At 50.1% G+C, this 26,324-nt stretch overlaps 9 protein-coding genes across 9 annotated transcripts; 5 read left to right on the forward strand and 4 right to left on the reverse strand.

The window, feature by feature from the left end:
- Positions 1-56: 56 nt before the first annotated feature.
- Positions 57-1,000, reverse strand: ASPVEDRAFT_121380 (60S ribosomal protein eL6; the record flags this gene model as incomplete). The annotated part of the gene is made up of 3 exons (XM_040805878.1): positions 57-209; positions 302-637; positions 893-1,000. 3 exons carry the CDS (start codon positions 998-1,000, stop codon positions 57-59), a joined length of 597 nt encoding a protein of 198 aa, XP_040663176.1.
- Positions 1,001-1,466: 466 nt separating this feature from the next.
- ASPVEDRAFT_122865 (uncharacterized protein) lies at positions 1,467-2,860 on the forward strand (the record flags this gene model as incomplete). Its single annotated transcript, XM_040806027.1, has 3 exons — positions 1,467-1,517; positions 1,588-2,138; positions 2,320-2,860. The coding sequence occupies 3 exons, from the start codon at positions 1,467-1,469 to the stop codon at positions 2,858-2,860; spliced, it is 1,143 nt and encodes a 380-aa protein (XP_040663177.1).
- A 788-nt stretch (positions 2,861-3,648) lies between these two features.
- Positions 3,649-10,080, forward strand: cch1 (calcium channel protein CCH1; the record flags this gene model as incomplete). The annotated part of the gene is made up of 4 exons (XM_040816654.1): positions 3,649-5,199; positions 5,259-7,601; positions 7,668-9,113; positions 9,166-10,080. 4 exons carry the CDS (start codon positions 3,649-3,651, stop codon positions 10,078-10,080), a joined length of 6,255 nt encoding a protein of 2,084 aa, XP_040663178.1.
- Positions 10,081-10,984: 904 nt separating this feature from the next.
- ASPVEDRAFT_291494 (uncharacterized protein) lies at positions 10,985-12,162 on the forward strand. Its single transcript, XM_040810195.1, has one exon. It carries the CDS (start codon positions 11,198-11,200, stop codon positions 11,798-11,800), a length of 603 nt encoding a protein of 200 aa, XP_040663179.1. The 5' UTR covers positions 10,985-11,197; the 3' UTR covers positions 11,801-12,162.
- Positions 12,163-12,835: 673 nt separating this feature from the next.
- Positions 12,836-14,487, reverse strand: clrD (histone-lysine N-methyltransferase Clr4; the record flags this gene model as incomplete). Its single annotated transcript, XM_040814160.1, has 3 exons — positions 12,836-13,287; positions 13,361-14,276; positions 14,440-14,487. 3 exons carry the CDS (start codon positions 14,485-14,487, stop codon positions 12,836-12,838), a joined length of 1,416 nt encoding a protein of 471 aa, XP_040663180.1.
- A 620-nt stretch (positions 14,488-15,107) lies between these two features.
- On the reverse strand, positions 15,108-17,634 carry ASPVEDRAFT_36829 (uncharacterized protein). Its single transcript, XM_040811303.1, has 2 exons — positions 16,868-17,634; positions 15,108-16,781 (listed from the first exon to the last, which is right to left on the reverse strand). Exons 1-2 carry the CDS (start codon positions 17,591-17,593, stop codon positions 15,384-15,386), a joined length of 2,124 nt encoding a protein of 707 aa, XP_040663181.1. The 5' UTR covers positions 17,594-17,634; the 3' UTR covers positions 15,108-15,383.
- A 166-nt stretch (positions 17,635-17,800) lies between these two features.
- Positions 17,801-19,831, forward strand: ASPVEDRAFT_36830 (uncharacterized protein). The gene has a single exon (XM_040811304.1). The coding sequence runs from the start codon at positions 17,971-17,973 to the stop codon at positions 19,480-19,482; it is 1,512 nt and encodes a 503-aa protein (XP_040663182.1). The 5' UTR covers positions 17,801-17,970; the 3' UTR covers positions 19,483-19,831.
- A 74-nt stretch (positions 19,832-19,905) lies between these two features.
- ASPVEDRAFT_36831 (uncharacterized protein) lies at positions 19,906-21,474 on the forward strand. Its single transcript, XM_040811305.1, has one exon. The coding sequence runs from the start codon at positions 20,166-20,168 to the stop codon at positions 21,414-21,416; it is 1,251 nt and encodes a 416-aa protein (XP_040663183.1). The 5' UTR covers positions 19,906-20,165; the 3' UTR covers positions 21,417-21,474.
- Positions 21,475-22,459: 985 nt separating this feature from the next.
- kin1 (putative serine/threonine protein kinase Kin1) lies at positions 22,460-25,766 on the reverse strand (the record flags this gene model as incomplete). The annotated part of the gene is made up of 3 exons (XM_040805953.1): positions 22,460-24,384; positions 24,449-25,076; positions 25,146-25,766. The coding sequence occupies 3 exons, from the start codon at positions 25,764-25,766 to the stop codon at positions 22,460-22,462; spliced, it is 3,174 nt and encodes a 1,057-aa protein (XP_040663184.1).
- Between the last annotated feature and the right edge of the window lie 558 nt (positions 25,767-26,324).

Genomic DNA, 26,324 nt, shown 5'->3' on the forward strand with positions numbered 1-26,324 from the left:
CTCACATAATTCCTCCACAAGAACTACCGAACCCGCGGCCGCCGCGTCGCACACGTCTACCACTTCATTTCGTGGGGCTTGTCGCCGTTTCGGAGGCTGAAGGAGGCAGCGAGGTAGCTGCCGAGGAAGTTCTCCTTCTTGACGCTGGCCAAGATGGACTGGTCAATAGCCTTCTGGTCGCTAGCACGGGCACTGGCAACCTTCTTCTTCTGTTCATAGCAAATACGTTAGTTGTCTGATCTGGACATTGGATGTTCACAGAGCCGAGGTGGATGGCCCTTTTTGTCTTGTCGGAACGTACCTCGGGCTTCTCTCCCTGCTTGAAGAAAGCCTCCTCAGTCTTCTTCTCGCTCTTCTTCTCCTTGGTGAAGTAGCCGGGGGCGGAGACCTTCTCGACGGTCTGGCTGTCAACGCTGCTGATGTCCACGCGCTTGCTGGTGGCGATCACGTAGCGAGCGTTCACCCGTCGGAGGGGAACACCGTTGATCTTGAAGGGACCGGTGACGAGGAGAACACCCTGGTCAAGGTGCTTGAGGAGAATGACGCGCTTGCCACGGAAGCGACCGGCAAGGAGGATGAGGATAGTACCGGGCTGAAGGCTTTCGCGAACCTTGGTGGGACGAGCAGTCTTGCGGACCTGTTGAATAAAGCAAAAAAAAAATCATGTCAGAAGGCTGAATCCACAACGTTCACATATATGTGTATCATTCTTGTCAAGAAACGTCGGAGGATGCGGTTTCAATATAAACTCATGGTCGGTCGATTTTATGCCGGTCCTGCCAATTTGTCGCCGAGTTCAATTGACCCTGCGCGACTGTCGCATTCATCCATACAAAACCGCATCCTCCGTTCTTTCCGACGTTTGTACTCGTTTTGCACGGGGTGTACTGACTTTCTTGGGCTGCGACTCGTCATCAACAGGGTACCATTTCTGGGCCTTCTGGGACGGCACAAGCCTCTGGGCCTTTCCAAACTGCTTCGTCGTGCCAACGTCCGACATTTTGGCTGCTGATGACGAAGAAGACCTGAAAAGAAAGTAGGGGGGTGGTTGTCGACGGCGGGTGGTTGTTGGAATTGGTGTGTGACGGGCAACTCACTGTCCAAAGGCGGAGTGGTGAGGTTTGTGGGAACGCAAGCCCTATCAGTTAACCGAAAGGCGCTAGTGCCGATTTGGGCTGACTGATACGACGGACGGGGAGTTGCCACTTTATGCCTGAGGCATAAAGTACGGGCTACGGCACCGACCACAGCCGTAGTTGCCTTTGAGCTTCCCCGAACCCAAAACACAGAGCGTGCGAGACCTCCAGTGGACTCTGGAGCTTTCCAAACTGACGTATCTCCCCCAAGCTTGCTTTTTCAACCACCACCATCTCACCACTAGAGCTGGCCTAGCGCTTCAGCACGAAGTGAAAACCGACAGATAACTTTACTTCATCACCCACATTTCTATTTGCTCTTCTGCCACAATGTCGATAACGCCGATCATCACATTCAAAGCGGGTACCTGTGACCTTGAGGTGAGTGTTGCCCAAATGGAACAGTGAGATATAGCGTCGTTTATAGTACTAACTATGTTCAACGTGCTAGACCCAGTCATCAAACGTCCAAGTCAAGCCTCAGCAGACGCCGGGGTATCTTTACCTCTATTCCGAAGATGAGCTTATTCACTTCTGCTGGCGCCCTCGAAGCGCTCCTCACACAGAACCTGAATTGGACTTGGTAATGGTTCCTTCCGACGGCACATTTACTCCTTATCGCCCCGATGGAAAACCTACGAATGGCCGAATCTACGTCCTCAAGTTCTCGTCAAGCTCCCAGCGATATCTCTTCTGGCTTCAATCCAAGTCCCAACATGATGAAGATGACCCCTCTTTCTGGAGCGCGAGGGACCTTAAGCTTGGATGGATTGTCAACAAGCTGTTACAAGGTGACGAAATAGATGTAGAGAGCGAGATTGCGGCTATCCCCAGAGGCAATGGTGATGATGATGAGACAATGGAGGATGTTGAAGGCGTGGACCATGACCCAAGCCATAACCGCGGAGGTAGCAGCGGTGGTGCAGGACCGGATGCAACTGGTGGGGATGTGAGAGAGGAAGGACAGGGATCGAGGGAGGGTGGAGCAGATGGTGGAAGAGCGTAAGTTAGGTACATATCACGACGTTCTGTTTTTCGGGTATCATGTTTTCCGTTCGAGCTTTGTGCCGTGGGGGTAGACCTGCCCTTGACAATATGAATTTTTTTCTTGTTTTACTTTTTTTATCATTCACTTTTACTCGAAGAATGTAAACTGACTCTGGCAAATCCCTGACAGTGACAGGACTCGTGGTGCCTCCAATCCTTCAGCTGTGGTACAGGACTTCTTACAATCTCTGGGAGGGAACCAGTCCCAGCAAGCTGAACAACCGTTCACTACATTGCAAGATCTGCTGCCTCCATCGACTACACTGCCCTTCTTGGAGACCCTCGATGTCGAAAGGGTTGACAGCCTCTTGAAGTTTTTACCCCAAGAGTTACTGATTTTGGCGTTTCAGATGGAGGGTCAACCTGATGCTCAACGCGGTCCCGAAACTGCACAGGATGTTCTCAGCGCCCTCAACCTCTCGCAAAAAAAGAACATCGTTAGGAGAGTTTTACACTCCCCTCAGTTCACCCAGAGCCTTGCAAGCTTGACTGTGGCTATCAGGGATGGAGGGCTTCCTAGCATTAGCGAAGCCTTGAAGATACCAGTCGAGAATGGAGGATTCATGCGCCGAGGGGGCGTTCCGCTAGGCGGCGGTGATGCAATGAAGGCATTCATCCAAGGCGTTCGGGATCATGTTCAGAACGGGACTCAAGGAAGTCTCATGGAAACCGACTGATTCATTTGATATTCTGGGTCCATTCCGTCCTTCATATTTGTCGAGCCTGTAGATAATTCCCCGCTGTTTTATTGTTTCTTTGCGTAACAAAAGGCCGACCGTGCTGTCCATTGTTATTTTTAGGGCTGGCGGAGCCATATTGCAGGCAGCACTGTTTGGAGCAGACGAAAAGCCAAGGCGGTCTCTGCGTTCCTGACTGTAGGGCAGAGGCTTGGGTCCCAACGCCCACTTATTTATGGTAGAGGCGAAATAGAGAAGAATATCCAAATAATCTGAAAGAAAACCAGCCAGAATCGTCGGATGCTCTCTATTCTAATAAATTGTATTCATCTGCCGAAAGATACCGGAGAATTAAGAATAGAAATCACAGCCTGCACGGGCAAGGCCGCAAGACAACCTTAGTGGTCTGGGCGGCGGATCACCGCCGCTCGAGGAGACACTCGGCCATACAGAATGAACATCCCGCCAACCGCCCCGTTTTGGCCGCTCCTGGCTCAAGACTAGGCGATCGCGGGAATCCGGAGAAGACACCTCAGCTGCGCGAATTCTCAGAATCGTCGCCTTCGTTTTACTAACCTACTTTCTTTTCGCGTTTCTTTCGCTGCCCCTTCTGTTTGTCTTTATCCCGCTCCCGCTTGCTTGTCCGCGCCAGACGTCCGACTGCGAGTGTGCGTGTTATCTCTCGTTTTCCGCGACTCCGTACAACATATTGACCCCATTCTCGATAAGCGTCCCATCACCGCAGCTTGCGATGCCTGTGCTCGGCTAGTGAATCGATTTTGCCCACCATGGCGTCGAATAGCCATGACCGCGGCTCTAACGACGAGAATGATTTCACCCACCACTCAATCCCCTTACAGGATCTCTCCGACCACCAGGAACGAACAGGACGACTGGGAAGCCGGCTATTTTCTGGTCGCTCCTTGACCGAGAGAGGACGGACCTATGAACGATTAACAGACGATTCACCAGTTGAACATGGAAGCCATGCCACGCATTCGCGCTCTACCGATCACGCGAATCAATTCTCCCCCTCAGATATCGGGGCATTTGCGATAGCGACTTCATTTGGAGGACACAGTGGAGATCCATTGGGACCTGATGGGGACGATGAACATTTGCAGAGTTTCGGCGCCAACGAAGCCGACCACCCTCGTCCCTCCGAATCATATGGCGATACCGCTCCATTGACAAATCCCGCTAATATGCAACATTTTAGCGGCGCGTCCGTCACCCCCAGCGCCAGCGGTTCGCGCGATCGATCGAATACACCCTCCGTTAGATTTGAAAATGACCATCTGGGACCACGTTTGGGGGATGACCTGCACAACGTGGAGGCTGGCTACAGTGGGAGGCGCCGGGGGGAGAGCGTCTCGGGAGACGGCGGTCGCTCGCTGTCCCCTTCGGTTTCCGGGTCGGCGCTGCAGCGTGCAAGTTCGATGATGAAGACCGTCTCCCAACGTGTCGTGAACTTAAGTAATGAACCGGAGGTGGTCGAACAGTCGCTCTCGAGGGAATCCCATAAAAGTTCACGCATGGAGGCTCCGCCAGCCCTTCCCTCCCTTCCGGATTATGCCCACGATGCGCCGTCGACGGCCTCGGTAAATGAAGGAATCTCTAGGGAGAAATCAACGAATAAGGCATGGCGAGGACTGAGCAATCCCTTGAGGGGCAAGGCGCTTGGCATACTTGGTCCAGATAATGCAATTAGGACGTGGTTGTGCGATATTCTCGTTCATCCGTTTACAGAACCTTTCGTCCTGGTCGTCATCGTTATTCAGACGATCCTATTAACCATTGAATCTGCGAGACCGAAGTCCGCTATAGAATTGAGATGGGGTGGTAGGGGTGTTATGGACTATCTCTACCTCGTGATTTTCATCATCTACACCGTTGAACTTGTTGCTAAAATCCTAGTTTCTGGGCTCTTTTTCAACCCAGTCGAGTACAGTACAATAGACCGGTCAAAAGGACTTGGTAATGCATTGTTGGAGAAAGGAAAAAATCTTATCACGCCGCAACGTCAATTTTCAACCAAGAAAGCATCAGTGCAGCCAGAGCCCCAGCAAGCTTCGATTCTACGAACTTTCACAGGCGGGTTAAACCAGATGGAGCAGCAGCTGGCTGATGATCCTCTTCAAAAACGCCGCATCAGACTTGCGCACCGCGCTTTTCTCCGGCATTCTTTCAACCGACTAGATTTTGTCGCTGTGGTTGCCTACTGGGTAAGTTTTGCGCTTGCTATAGGGGGTGCCGAAAATTCACATCGGCTCTATGTCTTCCGGATGCTCAGCTGTCTCCGGATTCTACGTCTCCTAGCGTTGACCAGCGGGACCTCGGTATGTTTTTAAACGTTGACGTGTTTGGGTATGCCTGATAACTGACTGTAACACTGTAGATTATTCTTCGAAGCTTGAAGAAGGCTGCTCCCTTGCTGGTCCACGTTGCTTTTCTGATAGGGTTCTTTTGGCTCTTGTTTGCTATTGTAGGCATTCAAAGCTTCAAATCAAGTTTTCGAAGAACCTGTGTCTGGGATGGGTCCCCATATGGCGTTGACGATTTCGCTATGAATGACCCAGACGACCATGTCCAATTTTGCGGTGGCTATATGGCACTAAACGGCAGCTTGATGCCTTGGCTCACATCTGACCGCAACCCTAGCTTTGGCAATCCAAAAGGATATATTTGCCCTAAGGGTTCCCAGTGCATCGAAGGCGATAACCCTTACAGGGGAACTTTCAGTTTCGATAACATCGCAAATTCACTCGAGCTTGTATTTGTGATAATGAGCTCTAATACCTTCACAGATCTGCTCTATTACACAACCGACAGCGATTACCTCGTATCAGCACTTTTCTTCGTCTGCGGATTTATAATTCTGAGTTTATGGCTGGTAAACTTGTTGGTTGCGGTCATTACTCACTCATTCCAGGTTATCCGCGAAGAAAGCAAGCGCAGTGCTTTCGCATCTCAGAAGGTCGAGGCAGACAACGAGGAGGATGAGGCGTCGCGCAAAACCAGTACATTGAAGCGCTTATACAACTGGACATACTGGTTCTGGATTGTCATCATCATCTATGACCTTGTTGTCCAGGCTATGAGGAACACCGACCAGAAAGGGCCACGGGAGGATTTTATCAACACCAACGAGATTGTTGTCACACTTGTTTTGCTCGGTGAGATTATACTGCGGTTCATCACAGACTGGCGGAAGTTCCATCTGAGCCGCCGTAACTGGTTCGATTTAGCGCTTGCTATCATCACCAGCGTTATTCAAATTCCCGCTATCAGATACTCGGGACGGCCGTATGAAGTCCTCACCCTATTTCAGATCCTCCGAGTTTATCGCGTTGTTCTAGCGTTTTCCGTCACGAGGAATCTGATTATGCTCGTTTTCCGCAACGCCAGCGGTTTAATTAACTTGATTCTCTTCGTGTTTCTGATGACGTTCCTTGCGTCCATATTCGCGACGCAGCTCTTCCGCGGTCAGATTGAGGAAGATGCTGATGATGAGATTAAATTTGATAATATTTACAACTCGTTTATTGGAATGTATCGGATTCTGAGCAGCGAGAATTGGACCGGCACTCTTTACCCGGTTGTCTCTTACTCGCAGAAATACAACACTTCTTGGATTTCAGCGACGTTCTTGATCCTGTGGTTCATTTTGGCCAATTTTATCATCCTTAATATGTTCATTGCGGTCATCCAAGAAAGTTTCGACGTATCCGAGGACGAAAAGCGCCTTCACCAAGTCCGAGCCTTTTTGGAACAGAAACAGATCAATGGCGCATCTCAAGGAAACTTGTCTCTTTCGAAAATTTTCCAGCTAGGAAGGGGTTCATCTCGCTATAGGGACCCACTGGACCATGGCCCGGCGGCGGTAGATATGCTCATGAAGGACGCTGTTGTACGCGAGTTTCTCGAAGAGGAGATATCATCCGAGAACGATAATCGGGACCAGCCTTCGCTGGAACGAAGCGCGACTGCTGGAGAAGGGCTCATGGGGCCACCCGGAGTGTTGTCACGCGCCTGGGAAACGATTTCGAGGTCAATCATACGGCGAGAGCCTAACCCGTTTTACACAAGATTGAAGATTCCACGGGGCTACGAAGAACTGGACCCCCAAAAAATGGCCCAAGAGGTGGTCTGGGCAGAAAAGAAGAGAAAGCAAGCGCAAAAGGACTACCTGATAGAACATCCGTACTACAACACATCCTTGTTCTTGTTCAAGCCGGATAACCCGGTTCGAAGGATATGTCAAAAAATTGTCGGTCCGGGCCGTGGAGTTCAGCGCGTGGAGGGGGTCGAACCGTACAGGCCTGTATGGTATGCCTTCTCCGGCTTCGTCTATGCTGCTATTGTCGCGATGGTTATCCTCGCTTGCATCACCACGCCTATCTACCAGTGGAAGTACTTGGGCTCGGGTAGAAACTGGTTCATATGGACCGACCTTGGGTTTGCTATCTTGTTTACCATAGAAGCAATAATTAAAGTGATTGCGGATGGGGTTTTCTGGACGCCCAATGCGTACTTGCGTTCGTCATGGGGCTTCATCGATGGGGTTGTCTTGGTCACTCTTTGGATCAGCGTCGGGACTTCTTTGAGATACGAACAGGCCGCCTCTAGGGCAATCGGTGCATTCAAAGCACTGAGGGCATTGAGGTTGCTTAACTTCAGCGACAGTGCTAAAAACACATTTCATTCGGTCATCATTGTTGGAGGATGGAAAGTTATTGCCGTACGAACCTCCCCTCCCCCCCAAACTCCCATTTTCTGAATGCTTTTGTACTGACTTCCGCTTGAGGCTGCCTCGGTCTCGATGAGTTTTCTGATCCCGTTCGCCATCTATGGTGTTACTCTGTTCCGTGGACAGATGGTGAAATGCAATGACGAGAATTTCGGGGGGAACTTAAATGGCTGCATTGACGAGTACATGAGTTCACCATTCAACTGGGATGTTCTGGCACCCCGAGTTGCATCGAACCCTTACTATGACTTTGACAATTTCGGAAATTCGCTCTTCATTCTCTTCCAGATTGTCTCCCAGGAAGGGTGGACGGACGTTCAGTCGAGCGCAATGAGCGTCACGGGGGTTGACGAACAACCACGGGATTCTGCGGCTCCTGAAAACGGGCTGTTTTTCATTGTGTTTAATTTGCTCGGTGCCGTCTTTGTCTTGACTCTTTTTGTGTCTGTGTTTATGCGTAACTACACGGAGCAAACTGGAGTTGCCTTCTTGACCGCCGAGCAGCGATCTTGGCTTGAATTGAAGAAGCTGCTCAAGCAAGTTTCGCCGTCCAAGCGGAGGTCTACCGAGAAAACTACGACTTGGAGACAGTGGGCTTATCGAGTCGCCTACAAGAAGCATGGTCGCTGGGCGAATTGCGTGACCGTCATTCTTGTGTTGCACCTCCTCCTGCTCATAATTGAGTATTACGATGAGAATCCGACCTGGGACACGATTCGAGACAGTTTATTTTTTGTGTTCAACTTTTTCTATCTCGGGAATGTCTTCGTGCGATTGGCCGGACTGGGCTGGCACCGGTTCAGTAGAAGCTCGTGGGACCTTTACGCTTTGCTTGTTGTTCCTGCCACTATGATCACGGCGATCTTGAACTTCGCATTGAGGCCCCGGGAAGAGCAAGCAGTGACGGTGCTGAGCAAACTGTGTCTTGTCGCCATTACATTGCTACTTATTCCCCGCAACAATCAGCTCGATCAATTGTTCAAAACGGCCGCGGCTAGTTTAACGTCCATTGGGAACCTGTTAGCAACCTGGTTTGTGCTGTTCCTTGTTTACGCAATTGCAATGAACCAGGCTTTCGGTATGACGAAGTTCGGCGAACACGTCACCGGAAACACAAACTTTCGAGATATTCCAAGAGCCCTGATCTTGCTTTTCCGTACGAGTTGCGGTGAGGGCTGGAACGAACTTATGGAGGACTTTGCGCAGATGGAACCACCGTTCTGTGCCGATGGCATTTCTGGGGAAGAAATGTCCCAGAACGACTGCGGAAGCAAGTCTTGGGCTCGAGCGCTATTCATATCGTGGAACATCATCAGCATGTATATCTTCGTTTCCCTTTTCGTTTCTCTTATTTTTGAGAGCTTCTCCTACGTCTACCAACGAAGTAGTGGTCTCTACGTGATTAGCCGGGAAGAGCTCCGCCGTTTCAAACAGGCATGGGCCGAATACGACCCTGATGGCACTGGCTATATAACAAAGGAACAGTTCCCACGACTATTAAGGGTATGCTGGCCAATTCATATCTTTCCATTATAACCGAGCTGACGAGTGACAGGAACTTACCGGCAAATTCGAAGTGCGCATATACCAAGGGGATTTCATGGTTCCACGTATTCTAGATGAATGTAGAGTCGACAAGCGCGACTCGCTCCTTGCGCATCGGAGAGTCTTCGAAGGTGTTGACCTGGACAAGCTGGCTAGGATCATCCGCAAAATCCCAGTCAACACCGTGCGGGAACGGCGGCAGCGACTCAACCAACTCTACGAAGAGGTTTTGGTGTCTGCTGATCCGGTACATGGCATTTCATTCGACTCCTTGCTTATGATCCTCGCGCACTACAACGTGATCAGTGACAGCAAGAGTCTCAGACTTGAGGAGTTCCTACGGCGCCGCGCAAAGTTGCAGCGTGTGGAGGAGGCGGTCCGGCGTAACACAGTGATTGATTTCTTCAAGACCCTCACCGCTGCTCGAGAATTCCGAAGGAAGGTTGACCACAAACGATCTGCTCGGATGACGTTTGTGCCCCAATTCAATGTCCCCGAGATCTATGTGGACGATGAATTGCAGGATAACCAACAACCCCACGAGACGCCGCGGGAGGCTGGCCCAAGCGGGATGGAGCCGTCGATGCTCTCCCCATCATCGCCGGGCCGAGGACAAGCTGGTCCGTCACAGCTGCCTCGCATTGACACTAACGTGGGAGGCCGATTGAATTCCGAAGCCAGCTCACCGTCGGAGTGGTCTAATATTAGCATCTCCCTATCTCCTGGTCGGGAAAGAGCGCACACAACAAGTTCGTATGATCCCCCTGCCACACCTGGTGGCGGAACCTCTGCAACGTCCGAACATTCGCGACACAATAGTGCGATGACTGTGTCGGACGTGATGCAGTCATTCGGCGACTCCGCCTGGGGTGAGAGTATCCGACGCAGTTTCACGCAACGGCGTCGATCAAGGGACGAAACATGATGGGCCGCTGAAATGAGATGAAACGAAGCATGATGATACCCAAAGCTCTCGACGGGTAATCGAGAGCACGACCCTATACAGATTTACTCAAGTTTTTTCGATGCTGTAAACTACGTGGCAGTTCTTTTGACTGCGATTATACTGTTCCAAGGCTCAAGACCGTCTATGCATTTCGTTTATTGTTCTAGAGTTGTCTATGCTTGCAGATATTTATGTTTATGCCGTCTGTTTTGTTTTGCGACTTTTAAGTTCTTTTGTGAATATTTTGCCTGGAATGCATAGCAATGGCGCACTGGCGTGCTTATCTAGAGAGTCCTCGTCTTGCTGGAAATACTACCTACTCTGACGTTCGTATCTTTTGAGTTGCCCCTTGCATGGTAGAATTGTCTGTGCTGGCCGAGTCTGGGTGAAGGCGACTCCCGAATGCGGAAGCTGCCTTCAAAACCCATGGAGGTCCCCTCCCGTCTTCATCATCTGCAACACTTTCCAGTTTCCCTCCTCTCCCCAACTGTCAGGCTTTTATCGCTGTTTTCATACAAATCCATCGCTCCACATTCTTCCTACAATTTGTATCGTTGCATCGCTCTCATGGAAGCCCTTTTTCCCGCTCTCCCCTCCTCCCTGGCGCCGGACTACTTTCTACTAGATCGCGCGTGCCTTGCCGAAAGTGAGCCTTTCATAGATACTTAATCCGTGCCTTTCGAACCCTTGTCCGGAACAGGGCGGTCTTAAAAACCCAAGACTCCTACTTGCGGGTCGCCATCTTTCTGGATTTAATCTGCTACGCTGGCGCCTGTCCGAAGCGTTGGATCTGACCCTGCACAATCTGACACGACACGCTTCCTTGTTTCAACTCGAGCCCGCCATATACTCCGAGTTTCATCTCCGTCATCTTACTTCTCCTGCATAACACTTCTAACCATCTTCTCCGGACTTCGTTATCTTCTGTCTTCTGTTATCTGGAGTCCGTCACATCAGTTCAAATCTATGCGGGGTACCCGGCTCTTGACGATTGCGATACCTCTCCAACATATATTGTGATCTATCCAGCAACCCGGAACTGCCCACCAAACCACAAAGAAACTCAAAAGTCTCTGCGTCATTTTTCCCTCACAAAATGCGCCCAAGCCACGCTTCCACCCCGAGCCTTTCGCTCTTATACACTTCATTTCAACCCCGCCCCGACGACACTGCCAATAACCACTTCAAAGAGTATTATTGCTCTACAACTTCAGCTCCGACAAGTCCACTGAGCTCTACCTCCACAATAACAAGCTCTAGCCCAACGCTTTCCTCATCACCGACCTCTCCATCTTTATCACCAACTTCTCTTCAACATATCCGCAACCCCCGCTCTATATCCGACAAACTCAACCCCTCCAGCCCCAGCTACAACCACAACCATGGCACAGGGGTCATCCTACGTCGTCGCCCTTCAAATATCGACACAGCCCTCAGACAGGAGCGCTCACGAGCTAGCTTCGATACAATCGAGAGACAGGGCCTCGATCTTTTAGAACCGCGCCCCGTGGATCTAGATACCGTTGGGATTAATACCCAGATGCAGTTACATACCTCACAGTCTCGGCTCCCGGTCCATGATGGCCGAGCTCATGGTCGGCTGTCATCCGGCTCACAAGAGGGCTTAGATAGAGTACGGCTCTCACAACCAAGATTTGTCATGGGTGGGATATTTGAAGTCATGGAAGGGAGCGGGTAGATGACGACACTTTTCTTCGGGTTATGCTTTTTTTTTCTCTTTCTTTTTTCTTCATTTCTATCTGGCTATGGACCACTTCTGTACTGGTTGGTCAGGCCTTCCCCTTAGGGTCAGGACGTGTAACGGCGTTTACATACTATCATGGACTGTGACGGAACAGCTATCTGCTAAATTTATAAATTTAAAAGTATATACTGATCGATGATTTCGGCTGGATGGATCTATCTACTTCCGCAGTGAACTTTTTTGTCAATACAGTCAATATCAGCTTGAACATGAAATGAAACACAACCACCAGCAAATGAAACAGGGTGCTTGAAACATGTATTTGCGTAGCTCTACTTATATCCCCACTGGATGACGTTGGATGGGAAGAGTAGGATATATTTATACCTACCCTAGGTAGCTAAACAACAGTACTACTTAGAACCATTCTTGACCATATCATAGCGGAAGAACCGGCAAGACTTGGTCTGTCGTATGTTTAGTACCGTATGCGCGGCTGGACAGGCTGCCATGGTTTTCACTATTGGTTGTTGTTATGTAAATAGAGGAAGGTATACATCTGCACAGTATGAACAATAAAATAGAAAAGGCTGGGGTATCGTATTGCTTCCGAGTAAAATAATAAGTACAAGGCTGAGGAACTGGAATGGAGCATAGGAAAGGTACACCATGTGGATAGCAAAGGAGAGAGAAAAAAAAAAAGGAAATGAGAGAGACAAAGAGAAAGGTCCACTGTCTTGACGTAGAGGAAGAAGAGGACAAGCCCGCTGCAGTAGAAAAACCCAGCAACCAAGTGAAGCCGTTCTGACTCCGTGCAATGCAATCAAAATGGAACTCGATAACGCTTAATGCAACACATGCCAACGCCAATGTAAGACAAGACCTGAGGTGCTATGCAAAATGCTGCGAGTCGTGGTAAACGTGAGAAGAACCATCGGGTTCTGGAGAAAAGGGAAGAAAAATGGAAGGAAAATTGCAGGATAGAAGACGGCAGTAATGAAGAATGGGAGTATTGGAGACGCATCCCCTTTATCTCGTCTTCTTCCGCTCATTAGCCCATAGCTGCCCACGGCAATTCTTCTCGCCACAAAGACAAGGTACCGCGTTGGGATCTGGGGCATCGACTCTTTCCATGCTTGGATTATAGTCGAAGGTGAGCTCGGTGTAGGGTGCGAGATCTCTTAGTGCAAAGAAGGCCAAATCGTAGAGATACTCATCGCCATGTGTGCGGGAGACAGCAAACATGCGACAGTTAGGGTTGCAAGAGTGATTGATGAAGCGGGTAGCGGCGCCATAGTTGCACCCATCAACAACATAGCTATTTTCATCATCGACGAGAAAGTCGAGAGTAAATAGGTACGATGGGGCGCCGCGGGTGTTGGCGATCTTCTCGCGCTGCTCGGACTTTTCTAGGGTTATGACCTCCCCCAGGTAGAGGTCTATGAATTGACCCGCGCGGATGTAGTTCGGGGAGCGGAGGCCTTTTCGAGCAGGTCAGTCTACCTCGATGTGGGATGCCGGAGTATGGGTAGTAACAGTGAGTGAAAGACATACCAAAGCCACGATTACCGGTGTTGAAAATCTCCAAGCAGACGGTCCTACCCTGTTCTATAACACTATTCCAACACTTTTCACCACACCCGCATAGCGAATTACACTCATATATCATCGAAGTACGAGCCATGAATTCCGGAGAAAGTACCAAAAGAGACCCATTATCGGCAGCGCGTCTGTAAGGAATGATTCGCGCATCAGAATCTTCCTCCTGAGTCAAGCAGCCGCACCGTGCTGGATCACAGACGACATCGCAGGAGCAACCTGCATTGAACTCTGGGCTGATGGGAGTTACGCCGTCCCGGAGTTTGTACTCATTAATGAATTCAAAGCCCGCGGTATTCTCGGCCAGAGCCTTCTCATCCCCGGCGGCAACAGTCACAGAAGGTCCCTTGATCGAGGCGAGTTTCTTCCTCAGACTCTCACATAGGAGATCTACAACAGGACGTCTGCTTTTCGCAGTAAGGAAAGGTCCAGGATTTCCGATGGCTAAAGAGACACCTGCTCGGTTTGTCTTTCTTGCAGCTGGGTAAGCCCCGCGTGTAGCTCGCCTCTCATGGACATCTGTTGGATAGTATTTTTCTGAGACACCGGTCAACACAGCGTCTGTTATCAGCTTAGCAGACTCAATTTCGCTCTTAAGCTGTGCTGATGGGGAGGGGATGACAACGCTGATGTCTTCCTCAATCTTAGTCCTGGGGGCTGGGCTTGGGGTCTTCAAATGAGCCCGCTGAGGCTTCTGCTTGAATGACTGCACAAGGCTATTGTAGTCATCTGCGCCGAGCTGTGGAAATGTAGAGTTGAAAGAAGAAACTGAAGTTGTCTCTGAATCTATATCTGACTTTCTCTTGAGAGGAACACGAGAGGAAACTGAAAGTGTCCTGTGCGCAAGATTCGAGAAAAGCGGATTTGCATTCTAGATATGGTCAGTGCTAGCCACGAAAACAACATAGAAAATATATAAAAAAAATAAAAATAAAATAAAATAAAATAAATGCGGTAGAGTCGCTTCTATAATCTAGCAGATAGCCAAATATCCTACCAGTAACACACGACAAGAGGCACTTCAGTGAACTTACCCTGGGCCGATCCTCTGGATCCGAGTCCTGTGTGAGGTCAATGAACATGCCGTGTCCTGGCATGAAGAAAAAAAAAAAAAGAAAAAAGGCAAACGCTAAGGACCCGGAAACTTGAAGATCATGCAAGTTGAAGTACGCAGATAGCTAGGAGAAGTGAGTACCAAATGGTGTTCTCCGTCAGGAGCTTGTGTTAGGAAAACACGCTATTCCTAGTCTAGGAAGTGGATCCTATGATTGAGAATATTCTATGATTTTATGACAGAAGTTTGCTGAACTGATATTAGAACTTTGTGGTTATATGGCGACCGGTCGTCAACTTTAAACTGATAGAATAAAACATGAAAATTATTAGGCTATTGGATGGCTTTCAATTTCATGAAGCCTGCAGTTTAAATCACGTGATGTTCATATATTACATAATTAATGGAAAATATTACATAATATATAATAAAAACTAAAAAGCGAGGATTAACTAGTTGGTAGTTGCTAGAAAGTGTATAATAAATAATAATTAAATTATACAATAATTTAAATGCAACATGAAGCAGAAAATCGAAAATTATCCATATAATTTAAATATTTAATAGTATTCTTAAACATTGCAATAAAATTTGAATAAACAACACGTTCTTCCTCAGAGCTGAGAAGACGCAAAAGCTTATCCATTTTGCGGCTTTGGTGCGCTGGGGACACGATATTGGCGCCCACGCTGTCAGAATTGCAGGTTGTGTTGGGGCCCTGGGGCGCCCGGTGGACACCCGCAAGGCCTGGGAATGGTACACTAGCCGCCCCCTGTCTCTGCACCTAGTCTACATAGAATTGACTGCTTATAATATACTTTGTAGCCGGACGAAACCACTCACTGGCTTTGAGAATACGCTGAAGTGTTTCAGATATATTTAATGTCACGACCGTCTAGTAATAGATCGTTCTCCCTTTCATTGTCATGGGCTGTCGCTAGCACTTTCTACAGTGCTACGTCTTGTAGGGATTCTTCTCAGAGGACTGGAAGATCTCCTGTCCGAAGGTGAGAGCCCGATAACTGACGCATTGGTCTGATCGTCCTCACTCAAAGAGGCGATGGTAGAGCTTTCTCCCGGGCCTCTATGTCGCATACGTTCGTATGATGCGCGCCTTGCTGCGGACGAGGCCCGTCTTGAGTAGGCTAAAAGTGGCTCGGGTGATAAGTTGCGCCCATTTGACCAGCGGGGGCCGTTTGAGTTGGCTTTGTCGTGGTTGAGGTGTAGACCATATGTCTTTTCCAACCTCCGATGTATGATTTGATCCTTGATATATTGGGGGAGGTAGGTCGAGAATCCCTCATCGAGGACGGCCGGGGATTTGTCTACAATGTCTCCCAGAGAGAAACAGAGTGCGTCCTCTATAACTAATGTGCACCACTCACTGAGGGAATAATCGCCAGTCTTAAAGCCCTTGAGTTCCTTGATTTCAGCGACCAGATCCCGGCGGGCCTGACCGCTCGTAGTGGTCAGGTACCGGGTTAGACATGTCTGCTGGTAGCCAAGGATATTGCCTTGTGAATTGAGTTGGAGATGTCGAATGCGATTAAACCGTTCTCCTAGTACGTCCAGCGCACCGGATGAGCAACAAATCAGCTCGGTGAGACAGGCTATCTCAGTGGTATAATCTCCCAGCTCGCAAGCGGTGCCAACAGCGGCTTCTAAGAGCTCATCTGGAGAAGTTGAGGCTTGTTCGTGCTCTCCTGGGTGCCAAAGCGGGTTTTCTGACTTAATGGGGACGTATATGGGAAGAGTATTCATCCAAATAACCAAGCCTGGGAAGGCGCTAAGATGGCCGTGCAGATTCATCTCACTAGGATTCAATTTCCTTTCTAGCTCAGACTTGGCCAGAACCCAACGAAGATACGGGCGGGATTTCATCAGTTCTGGGCTGTTCTCCTTCAGGCAGATAGCCACGCTGTGCGCATACAGGAGACATCGTTCCGAGGTAATTAGGTGCTCTCTTTCGGGTAAGGTGACCGAAAACGAGCACAAATCACCTATTACGCTCACCAAGATGTCAAGAATGGCTAAATAGGTTGATTCGTCATAATGTGCCATGTTCCAGTCACCGAGAAGGCGGTTGAAGGCCTGCGGAGAGTGGATATCCATTTGGAACATGATCTTCCACGTATTCGGTGCACCTTCAGCCTCTATTGAAGCCATGATAAGGTCCCTCGCGTCCGAAACCTGACTTGCTGCAAGAAGGGGCCGGTATAAGTGCCCCCAGTTTGACCAGTAGTTGAACTGTGACTCAGGGACGAGGTCTGTCTCCTTCTCTATTTTTGATAGTATTCTCAAAGCGTACCGAATGACTTGAATCTGGCAACCCCAACGATCAGCAACAGGGTTCCCAGCTCTCCGTAAAACCAAGCTGGGAATCTGGAATCGAGTGGCATTGGTCTTACTTCAGATGAATCTAGAGATGCGTCCGGCTCCTGCGATTGTTTTAATATGGATCGCATGTCCTGTTCGATCAGCCGCACTTTCCCATATGCTTCTCCCAGTTTGGCAGCAGAATGCATTGCAGCGAAAGCGTCGATTAATAATAGGTTTGCTCTGTATAAAACTTGGAATTTCTTTGCCTCAGAACACCCACGGTCAGCTCGCTCTACAGAATTTAGTAGTGCCTTGTGAGAAGACATGAATTGACGCAGGCGCTTGTAGGCACCTTGTTCCACAAGCATGTCGGCATACTCAATTGCAACCGGTAGAATACTACTAAGATCACGTAGGTTGTCATCGAAATATTGCTCGGCAGCATGAAAATGGCCCAGCCTCTTGAGACGGGAGAACTCCTCCAGCCAGCTGTCGAGGTCCTCGCCGACCTCCATCTCGAAGTGGACGGTGATATCGTTTCTTGATTTTGCGTTCAAAAAGGTCTGCACAGTTGGATAAGCTTCTTGTATACTGGCGGCAGGATCTCTCTGAGGAAGAGAGGACGATGCAGCGTGCTGCTCTCTGCTGGTTTCGAGGGAAGCATCCTGGCCGGAAGGAGCTCCAACCATAGGAGGGAACCTTCTGTTGACCAACGCTCGAGACGGGTCTGCTTCATCGCTATCAAAGTGGAAGGAATTAAAATTGAAACCGTGGGCATTGCGCCGCTGTCTTTCGCGCTGGGTCGGCAAGTCCATTTTCCCGAGGATGACCACTCAGGATACAATGCTGAAACGAGAGTGTGAAGAGAGAGAGAGAGAGAGAGAGAGAGAGAGAGAGAGGAAGGAGGAGAGCCGGCATTGGCTGTCACCGGGGCGAGAGCATTGCTTTTTGCGTCTGCAGGGATTGCGCTCATAACTTCCAGTGGGCGTGCACTGCACTGCGGCACAGCCCCTCAGACGAGACGAGAATGTTTGTCACTACAGCTTTGCCAATGTCCCTGGGCGGCTCGGGGTTAAATTCTAGGCTTCAGGAGCCTTGACTCACCTGCCTGGCGCTCACTTTTTATCTTCAGGGCAGTTAATCATCCTGTTCCCTTTCGTTTTACACAAACTCGATAGAGACTTCAGACGCCATGTTGCAGGCAGCGCCGTCACCAACGCCAAACCCGACTCACACGTACGCTCGTCGCTTTGGCCGCAACTACCGCGGACTCGATCATCTCACCTATGCCAGCTTGTGCTCCCGCGATTTGGGAAAGGTGCGGGTTGACTGTCGACTACGCGTTTCAAAGTCACAATGGGGTTGTCTAGGAGTGCCTCCAGCTGGAATTTCAGCGGCGATTATCTACATGGATATCTCGTTCGACCAGCCTCATAACTGTCGTCTGGCCAGTGGAACTGTTCTCGTCACCCTTGACGAAGCGTCCGCCCCAGCGGCCACGGGCATGATCCATGACGAATCCCTCCAAATGACTGATTACTACGGACCGAAACATCTCAGTGGAGAAGCAAGAAACGTTGCTGTCACGCAGACTGTGCATTTGGCACCGGAGCTGAACGTTCTTGGGACCGGAGGAAGCGGAATTGGCGTGGAACGGGAAAAAGAGGCCAGATACGACAGCCGTTGGTCATTTACTGGGGGGTTGATGACGGGAAGAAAGGGCAGTGCGGCCTACCAGACATTGAAATGGGAACTTTGTGAAAACGATCAGGGTGGCAGATCGAGCCGTAGCAACGTTATACATACGGCATTTACCCTGCAACACAGCAAAAAGCCGTTCATCATGCGGATTGAGATCCAGGGCCGACTCAAAAGATCTAGAGATCGCATACGCCACTTGAGGTTCCCGAGCTATCATAGCTCCGACCAGGGCAGGAGCGAGACTCTGGTATGTCCCAATGTACATATTGCAATTGATAGGCCGCTTGATACGCTAGCAAAGGGCCTGTCTAGTGCTATGGAGCATGAAAATTACGCGAGGACTCCGGTTGAGATACCTGATGCCCTGCCAGTATCCTTTTCCACGGAAAACGGAGCTGCGCCAACTGCACCACAACTGCCCCCAACTATTCAAACCAAAGCAGGGTCAGCGACGGATAGTATTACGGGTGATAAGCCTGGCAGATTGAGGGTTACGTCCGATCTACCAAGCGGAATATTACTCTCCCCAGATGACTTGGCTTCAAGCGCAACGACCAACAGGTCCTCGAGTGTTTCGAACATCTCTTCCGCAGCAACGCTGGTAGATGCCTCTCAGCATGGTATGCGTGACATATGCCCCGACTCGTATTCCGCCATCCTTGGGAGCGCTGTTGAATCCTTAGATGGTGTCCGGCAAGAACGCTCAGCTCGGAAACGGTCATTATCGCCGCAGCCACCCATTGAGCCCCCCGCCCCAATAAAAGCAGCAGACAAAAAGGAACCAGTCCTTAGCGCAGACGAGAATCCAATGTCGGCTGTATCCAAATACCCTGTGCTGATACTTCTGGTCAATGCCCTTGCCAGCATTTTGGATTTCGTCTTTATGCAGAAAGGGCCGAGGCTTGCCTTGGAAAAGGACCCTACAGTGGGTGATAGAGTAAACCAGAACCAGGGGAGTATTATCCCAGGGTCGCTATTCCCAGGGCAGTGGCCTCAGGACTGATGCCTCTGCGGGTTTTGATGCACGGTCCCTGTCCGGAGTTTGTGTAATATGATTTCTGAATATCCAATTTTGTATATTTGCTCTTGTGTCCGAGAATCTCATGACACTTTAGAACACTTTACAGCAATGACAACCAAAAAAAGAGGGTAGACGAGGCGCACTTCTCCTGAGACCGATTGGCAATGATTTGGTTTCCAACTGCATCTCGGAGCGCTTCAACCTCTTACATCTGCGTAAGTCTGCACCACACAATTTCGGAGTTGGTGGGCAGCGGCATCGAACTGCGACTTCATTCATGCAAGTTTACCTTTTGCTAACACGTATGCAAATATAATTGGTTTTCCAGAGTACAGCCAAGGATGGCTCCCTGGGAGACAGGGTATCGAAAAAAAAAAAAGCAATATCGGTCAGTCACGAAGTAATCAAACCGCAGCCTTTCGCGCGCGCTCTCACAGTCGTGCTTTTGCAAGCTCCTTTTCGAGCTTTCCTGGCTGACTGAAAGCCTTCAGTAGAGAGGAACTGTGGCATGAAAACAATCTGAAAAGCATCAGCAGATCATATTTGAGCTACTAACTCGATACTGTGAGCTCCAGCTGAGGCACCTGTCGGAAGATACGTACCTGCTAGGTAGCCTGTTTATACCCGACCTTCGATTATTCGTTCCAATTTGACTGTCCTTCATCATGTTTGGCATCTTGGATTTTTCAGAGTCGAACGACAAAAGCCAGCTTAAACAGCTTACAAAACCAGCTCGGCCCCGAATACCACTACAACAACCGCCCAATAATGCCTTCGCAACAGCATCTGCTACGGTACCTACCCGTGCTCAAATCGGCTGGCCGGATAGCAGCGACACTTATGACACCTTGCCAACGAACCGGAAAACAATAGCACAAAAGGCTCACGAACAGGGCTTCGAGTCTCGGAGACTGCCCATCCTCAAACGACTTGATGGACCCCGGACCGAGCGCCAGCCTGAAGACCAACAGCCGCAAGCGCATCCTCGACGCCAATTCCTCACAGAGCCCCAATCCGCCAACGCTGCCGGTAGTCGTTCAGTAGACGACTTTGAAAATCATGAGCGAGAACACAGACAACCAACCTACTACCATCGTCATAAGCGGCCGCGAGCGAATGTTGGTGTACCCAGATATCATTCGCCTCCACACTTGCGTCGGAACCAGACCGACCGATCTCGCGGTCACAGCAGTCGCGACAAAAAATATTCTATGATGAAAGACCGTCACAAATACATTGAGTCTCCAGAGCCAGACTACTATACGCACGAGCGAGGACGGCAAAAGATACCGCACCCCCGGGAGGACCCGAGGCGAGACCCAGAACCGCAGCTGCAGTCACAACCCACGCGCACAAAAGAGTCGAAGCGGCACAGAAATCATTTAGTGCTCCGTAAAATAATGCAAGAAGAGCAACAAAGGCGGGAGAGGCAAGCCCGATGGGAAGAAGAAACACTAGAGGCTAAACGCCTAGAAAGGGAGCTTAGTTTTGCAGAGACACAGCGAATGAGGGCAGAGAGAGAAGCGAAGAATGCTGCGCGGATCGCGGAGTTAAAAAGGCTCCAGCGATTAATTGCTGATGAAAATCGAAGAGGGAAGATTGAGGGAGAAGTTCACAGCGAGGACGAGGAAACTGCAATGAAGCACGCAACGGTTGACCAGTACCAGTTGGAGGAGAAAGAAGAGCTGTGGGACCGGAAACTGGAGAAACTAGAAATAGAATTCTGCAAAAAGATTCAGATAGAGTTGGATAATCTCCTGGATCATGTTAAGGGCCTCATCCTTGCGCATGATGAGGTTGAGGTCGGTGAAGAGGTGGATGTCGCCCACGTCGATGAGGTTACACCGACAGAGCTCAGCGCCCGCAGCTCAGTCAGGAAGAGTCCCAAGACAGAGGTGAAAGAGAAAAAACTCTAACTCCTGCAAATAACAAAATAAAAATGAAAAGGCTTTCATGTCCTATAGCCATTGGCGGTGCAAGTTCTCTTTGTCCTGTTAGGGTTCTCGCCGGAGTTTACATGATATGTGGATCCTAACCCTATAACCAACTGTCATTGACAGTTTCATCAGTATGCTCAAATTGCCGTCAAGAGCCAATAAACAAACATTCCTTCAGAGACTAAAAAATTGTATCTATTTATGCCTAGCAATGTTCAGGAAATTTGAATTATTCGTCAGATCAGTCACCTTCTTACTCTGCTAGCTGCACCAGAATCAAGCAACGATGGTCAGACATCTTGGTGCTAAGTTTACAAGTCGAATTCGTGCACCGATACAGAGAAATCTACCTCATTTGGAAATTGATCAGTTTGATTGTCTTGAAGGCTGCATAACCTTACTGTCAAGCAACGGGTTGTTCAGATGCCCCCTCGACAAGCCCTAATAGCCCTAATAGCCCTGATGTCTCAAAGGGCCGGTGCTGACTAAGCGGTTTCTTGCTTTGTTTCCACGTAGAGTGCAACGTGGACCTTACTTGGAAACGGATCAAATATCAATACTAAGCGGTTTAAGGTTCATTGAAAGTAAAACTAATCTTCTATAAGCTCAAAGCAAGGTAGCAAAGTGACAATTTAGCCAAGAGCGTGAATAATCAAAGGGTAAGGCGGTTGGTTCAATTGTACAGAAACACAAAAAAAGCTGGTGTCACAAAAGGTGATAAGAGGAAGTACCAATCAGGGCTAGACTAGACGTGGGTGTAGGTAAATACCAATAGCAGAAGTATTTCAATTGCAAATGAGACGAACAAGCTCAGTAAATATGCGTTAACGAAAGCTGACACTTGCCTATGCAGATACAGGCCACTTAATGCGATTGACTCGAGCAAAAAAACAACAACAAACCGAAGAGAAGAAAGAAAAGAAAAGAAAATATCATGCTCATGTATAACTGTCATGCCAACTGGCTTGTCCGTTAGATGAAAACGCCATGTCACTGATACACATTTCTCATGGAGGAACCTATTAGAGCCGAAGAGCGTCCAGGATCTTTTTCGCCATCTCCCGATACTGCCACATACCTCCGGACACCTTCTTGAACTGGATGCCATGGAGCGAGAACAGCGGCACCTTAACGATGAGTATCTCGAACCGGAGAACAAGGTTCCCGCCGGTGTCGCTCTGCACGCGGGTGGTTGTCTCTCCAACAACGCGTTCTCCACTCGTCAAATTGGCATCACGGCCTTCAAGATATTCATCGGACGCTTCTGAGTTGGAGACAAAGCTCCGGTCTGGCGCCCGCTGACGGCGGCGCGTTGAGCTGCGAACCTCCTCGCGACCATCCTCGTGGCTCAGTAGACCCCCGAAACTAATTCGACGACGGTGACTAGAAACCTGGCCTTGTCGTTCAGGGCTTGGAGGTCCGTTGTCGACTACCTTATCCAGATCAATGCTGGGCGCATGACGACAGCTAAAGCCGCCCTTTATCTCGACATGTTCAACAGCAAGTTGTTTCAAAACCCGAATAATGTCGGAGCGAATAAAAGCCAGTGGCTTGCTGCTAGTAGTGGAAACACTAAAGAGGCCTTTAAGATAGACTGGCTTGGATAGGTCTTCTTCATTCGCACTCTCCAAAGCAGCTCCTGGTCCAGAAATTTCTCCGTCAGTTTCCTCGGGAACATTGGCTTCCCTCGTGGCATCCCGTCGGGCCCGTCGGGCCTGGATACTTTCACGACGAGCATGGCCAAGAGACATTGTCCGGGTGGCGTGCGTGCGGGTCGTCGCTTTCTGTTCCCGCCCGGTAGGATCCTTTGCGGCGCCTGAGTATTCTGATCCACTCGTTTGCGGCGGTTGGTTGGTCACATCCGCATCGGCTCGGCGGGCCCGTCGGTTTCGCGGATCAGCTGAGCTAACGCTAGTTGACCTCTCGAGGAACTTGTTGGATCGTGAGGCCGGCTCTGCCGATCCGGGAGTCTTGAGGAGGTCCTGATGTTGAGGCTGACTGCCTGTTGTGGGGATTTTTGTTGGGGAGGGTTCCGCACGGCGGTTTCTCCGTATGCTAAATCCTCTCGAGAGGGGAGAGGCAGAGTCGGCCGGCGGCTGCACATTGAGAGATGGCCCATGAGGGCTTGTAAGCCTTGACCGTTCAGGATCACGGCTACGATCTTTCGTTCTCCGTGTACTAAAGCGCCTCAGAAGACCGGCAGCGGTACTCTCTTTCTTAGCTGGTGTTTCGGGCTGGGACGCAGCGGGGCTGTGGGAGGGTTGTCCCGGTGCGAGGTTGGTGTTCTTCATGCCCTCCGTGATCTCATCATCACCATGGGTTCGGGCGCGTGGGCGCGACCGCCTTGATGTATCTTTTTCTCCGGGGATATGGTACTGGTTGGTATGGGCAGCTTCTGGGGCGGCTAAATCAGGTACCTGAAGCAGCGCATCGGCACTGGTTACCTGAATGCCCAGAGCACCCGGGTTGGTCTCGGTCTTTTCTTTCTCCAACTTTTCTCTGACGAGATAATATACAGACAATAATGGACTGTAGGCATTCAATGGGTCGTTTCCAAGTTGGATAGCTTCTGCTGAAGGCGCAGTAAGATTGTCTTTGCTGGACGAGTTTCGGCGCTTGTAAAAGTCAAAGACGCCGCGCTTCTTATCAGTGTTTGCGGGGGCGTGATGTTCACGCGCATTGAGCGCAACTGCATGCTGATACTCCTCGGACTCTATGATCTTGGTGAGCTGCGAAGCAATATAGTCTGGGGACCCAAAGTCGAATCCAGTCATCTTGTCGATCACCGCAGGGTCCAACGGAAGCTGCAAAGGCTCCCGGTGTGGGAGGTGGTTGTCGGGGACTCCGCTAAACCCTTTGTTCATCCAAGGGTGGCTCATGATCTCTGCCAGACTTGCACGTTGTTTGGGATCGGTTACCAACATGCGCGAAATGATATGGCGGCATTCTAGGAACATAAAATATTAGCACAATTTATGGTGGGACAGCTTCCAAAGGACGGGCTAACTAACCAGCAGTAAGACCGGGAGGGTATTCGAACACTCCTTGCTTGATCTTTGCATGCAGTTTTGGCATGCTTTGGTCATCGAATGGGACTTTTCCGCACACCAAAACATAGAGCACAATCCCAAAACTCCAGACATCCACTTCTGGACCAGTGTACTGCCTTGCCTGGAGCAGCTCGGGAGCGGCAAAGTAAAGACTGCCGCAAAATGTCTTGAGCAAGTTCCGCGGGGAGAAAAGGTTACTAAGACCAAAATCAATGATTTTGATATCGCCGGTCTTGCTAATGAGTATATTTTCGATTTTCAAATCCCGGTGCACAATGCTATTGCGGTGGCAATAATCCAGCGCACTGGCGATTTGACGTGCGAATTTCCTCGCCTGCTTTTCTTTTAGCTTGCCGTGAGAGATGATGTAGTCCAGCATTTGACCACCGTTGACAAGTTCGAAAAGCATATACCAATGGTAATTGGTCCGTACCACATCGCGCATGCCGCATATATAAGGGTGATTCACGAGACTGACAATGGCTGCCTCGCGAGCAGTTCGAATCTCCTTTGAACGGTCCGCCCTTTCGGCTTCACGTGCACTCCGATGTTCTTCCGTTGACTGTCTAGGCACGATCTTGATTGCAACCTATTACCCAGCCGTCTCGTTAATAACATATCCAATATAACATGTTTTTCAAAGGGGTACGAAGCTCACCTGTTCCCCAGTTTCCATATGTTTCCCCACTTTGACCTTGCCCATACTACCAGCCCCCAATGTCTTACCTAAAGACCATTGACCTGTAGGGGATGCGATCATTGTGCGGCGCTTCGACTGATTGGGGTTCGCTGGATGTAGGTGGTGGCCGGAAGTAGAATGGGAATGCCCTGCGCCCCCGTCCGCAGCTCTGGGCCCTGCAGAAGCCATGTCTATACTGTCCCGCTGATGGCTTCTTACCGAGAGATTTCTCTTGGGTTTATTGGAGGATGGGTCAGTACGGTATGCGCTCGTCGGGCGCTCCTGGGAGCGCTCCCTCGAACTATCCCGGCGGGAGGAGTGCTGGCTACCCCTGGAGGACTCGAAGTCCCGACGAGCTATGTTGTCGAAAACGGCGTGGTTGTTGCTAGGAGGTCGACGGTCGTACGACTGCGACTTGGAATAGGAATGCCGGTTATGAGAGTGATTGTGATGCACTGGAGAAGGTTGAGATGCTGTCGCAGGCCTTACAGCGACACTTCGAGTCCGGTGAGGGATGTCGGCCGAAGCAGTCCCATAAGAGGGCGGCCGAGAGGACGTGGAGTGGCTGCGGTGGACGGCTGAGGGCGCAGCGGCAGACATCACGATGGTGGGGGGAAACTAATGGGGAAGACCACGAGTTCAGCAACAATTCAAGCCTGATCGCTCAAGTTGAAGCCGCCACCGATGAACTCGATGCTTGGGGTGATGGAGCTAAACGGGGACGAGGTCGGAGGTCGAGATGGACGGTCGGGGGAGCGAGTGGGGGAAGAGAGGAGCGTTTGCTGACGAGAGCCCAAGGAAAACGATCGTCGCGGGCCAAACCGTTCACAGAGACTCCATCTGCGGGGCCCGATTCTGAAGATGAGGAGAAAACCAGGATTGCGAGGAAGAGAAGGAGTAAACGCTGGGGAGAAGTCGAAGGGAGCACGATGTAGGTGTGTGTTGTGGAAAGCGAGAGCAAGATGGATCTGGATGCGGCTGCGGAGAAACATCTGAAGGGAGAAACAAAGCCAGGGGCCGCACGCAACCATCCATCCCGGCCCCTATCGCCCAACTTTATGTCTTGATCCTTCTGCTAATTAACCAGAGCTATAAGAGTTAGTCTACAGCCTGCCATGCCTCCTCGTATTTCCTCCAGCCCAAATAAATAGCTCCCAG

This window comes from Aspergillus versicolor, assembly GCF_001890125.1.
Source record: "Aspergillus versicolor CBS 583.65 unplaced genomic scaffold ASPVEscaffold_1, whole genome shotgun sequence".
NCBI classification, from domain to species: Eukaryota; Fungi; Ascomycota; class Eurotiomycetes; order Eurotiales; family Aspergillaceae; genus Aspergillus; species Aspergillus versicolor.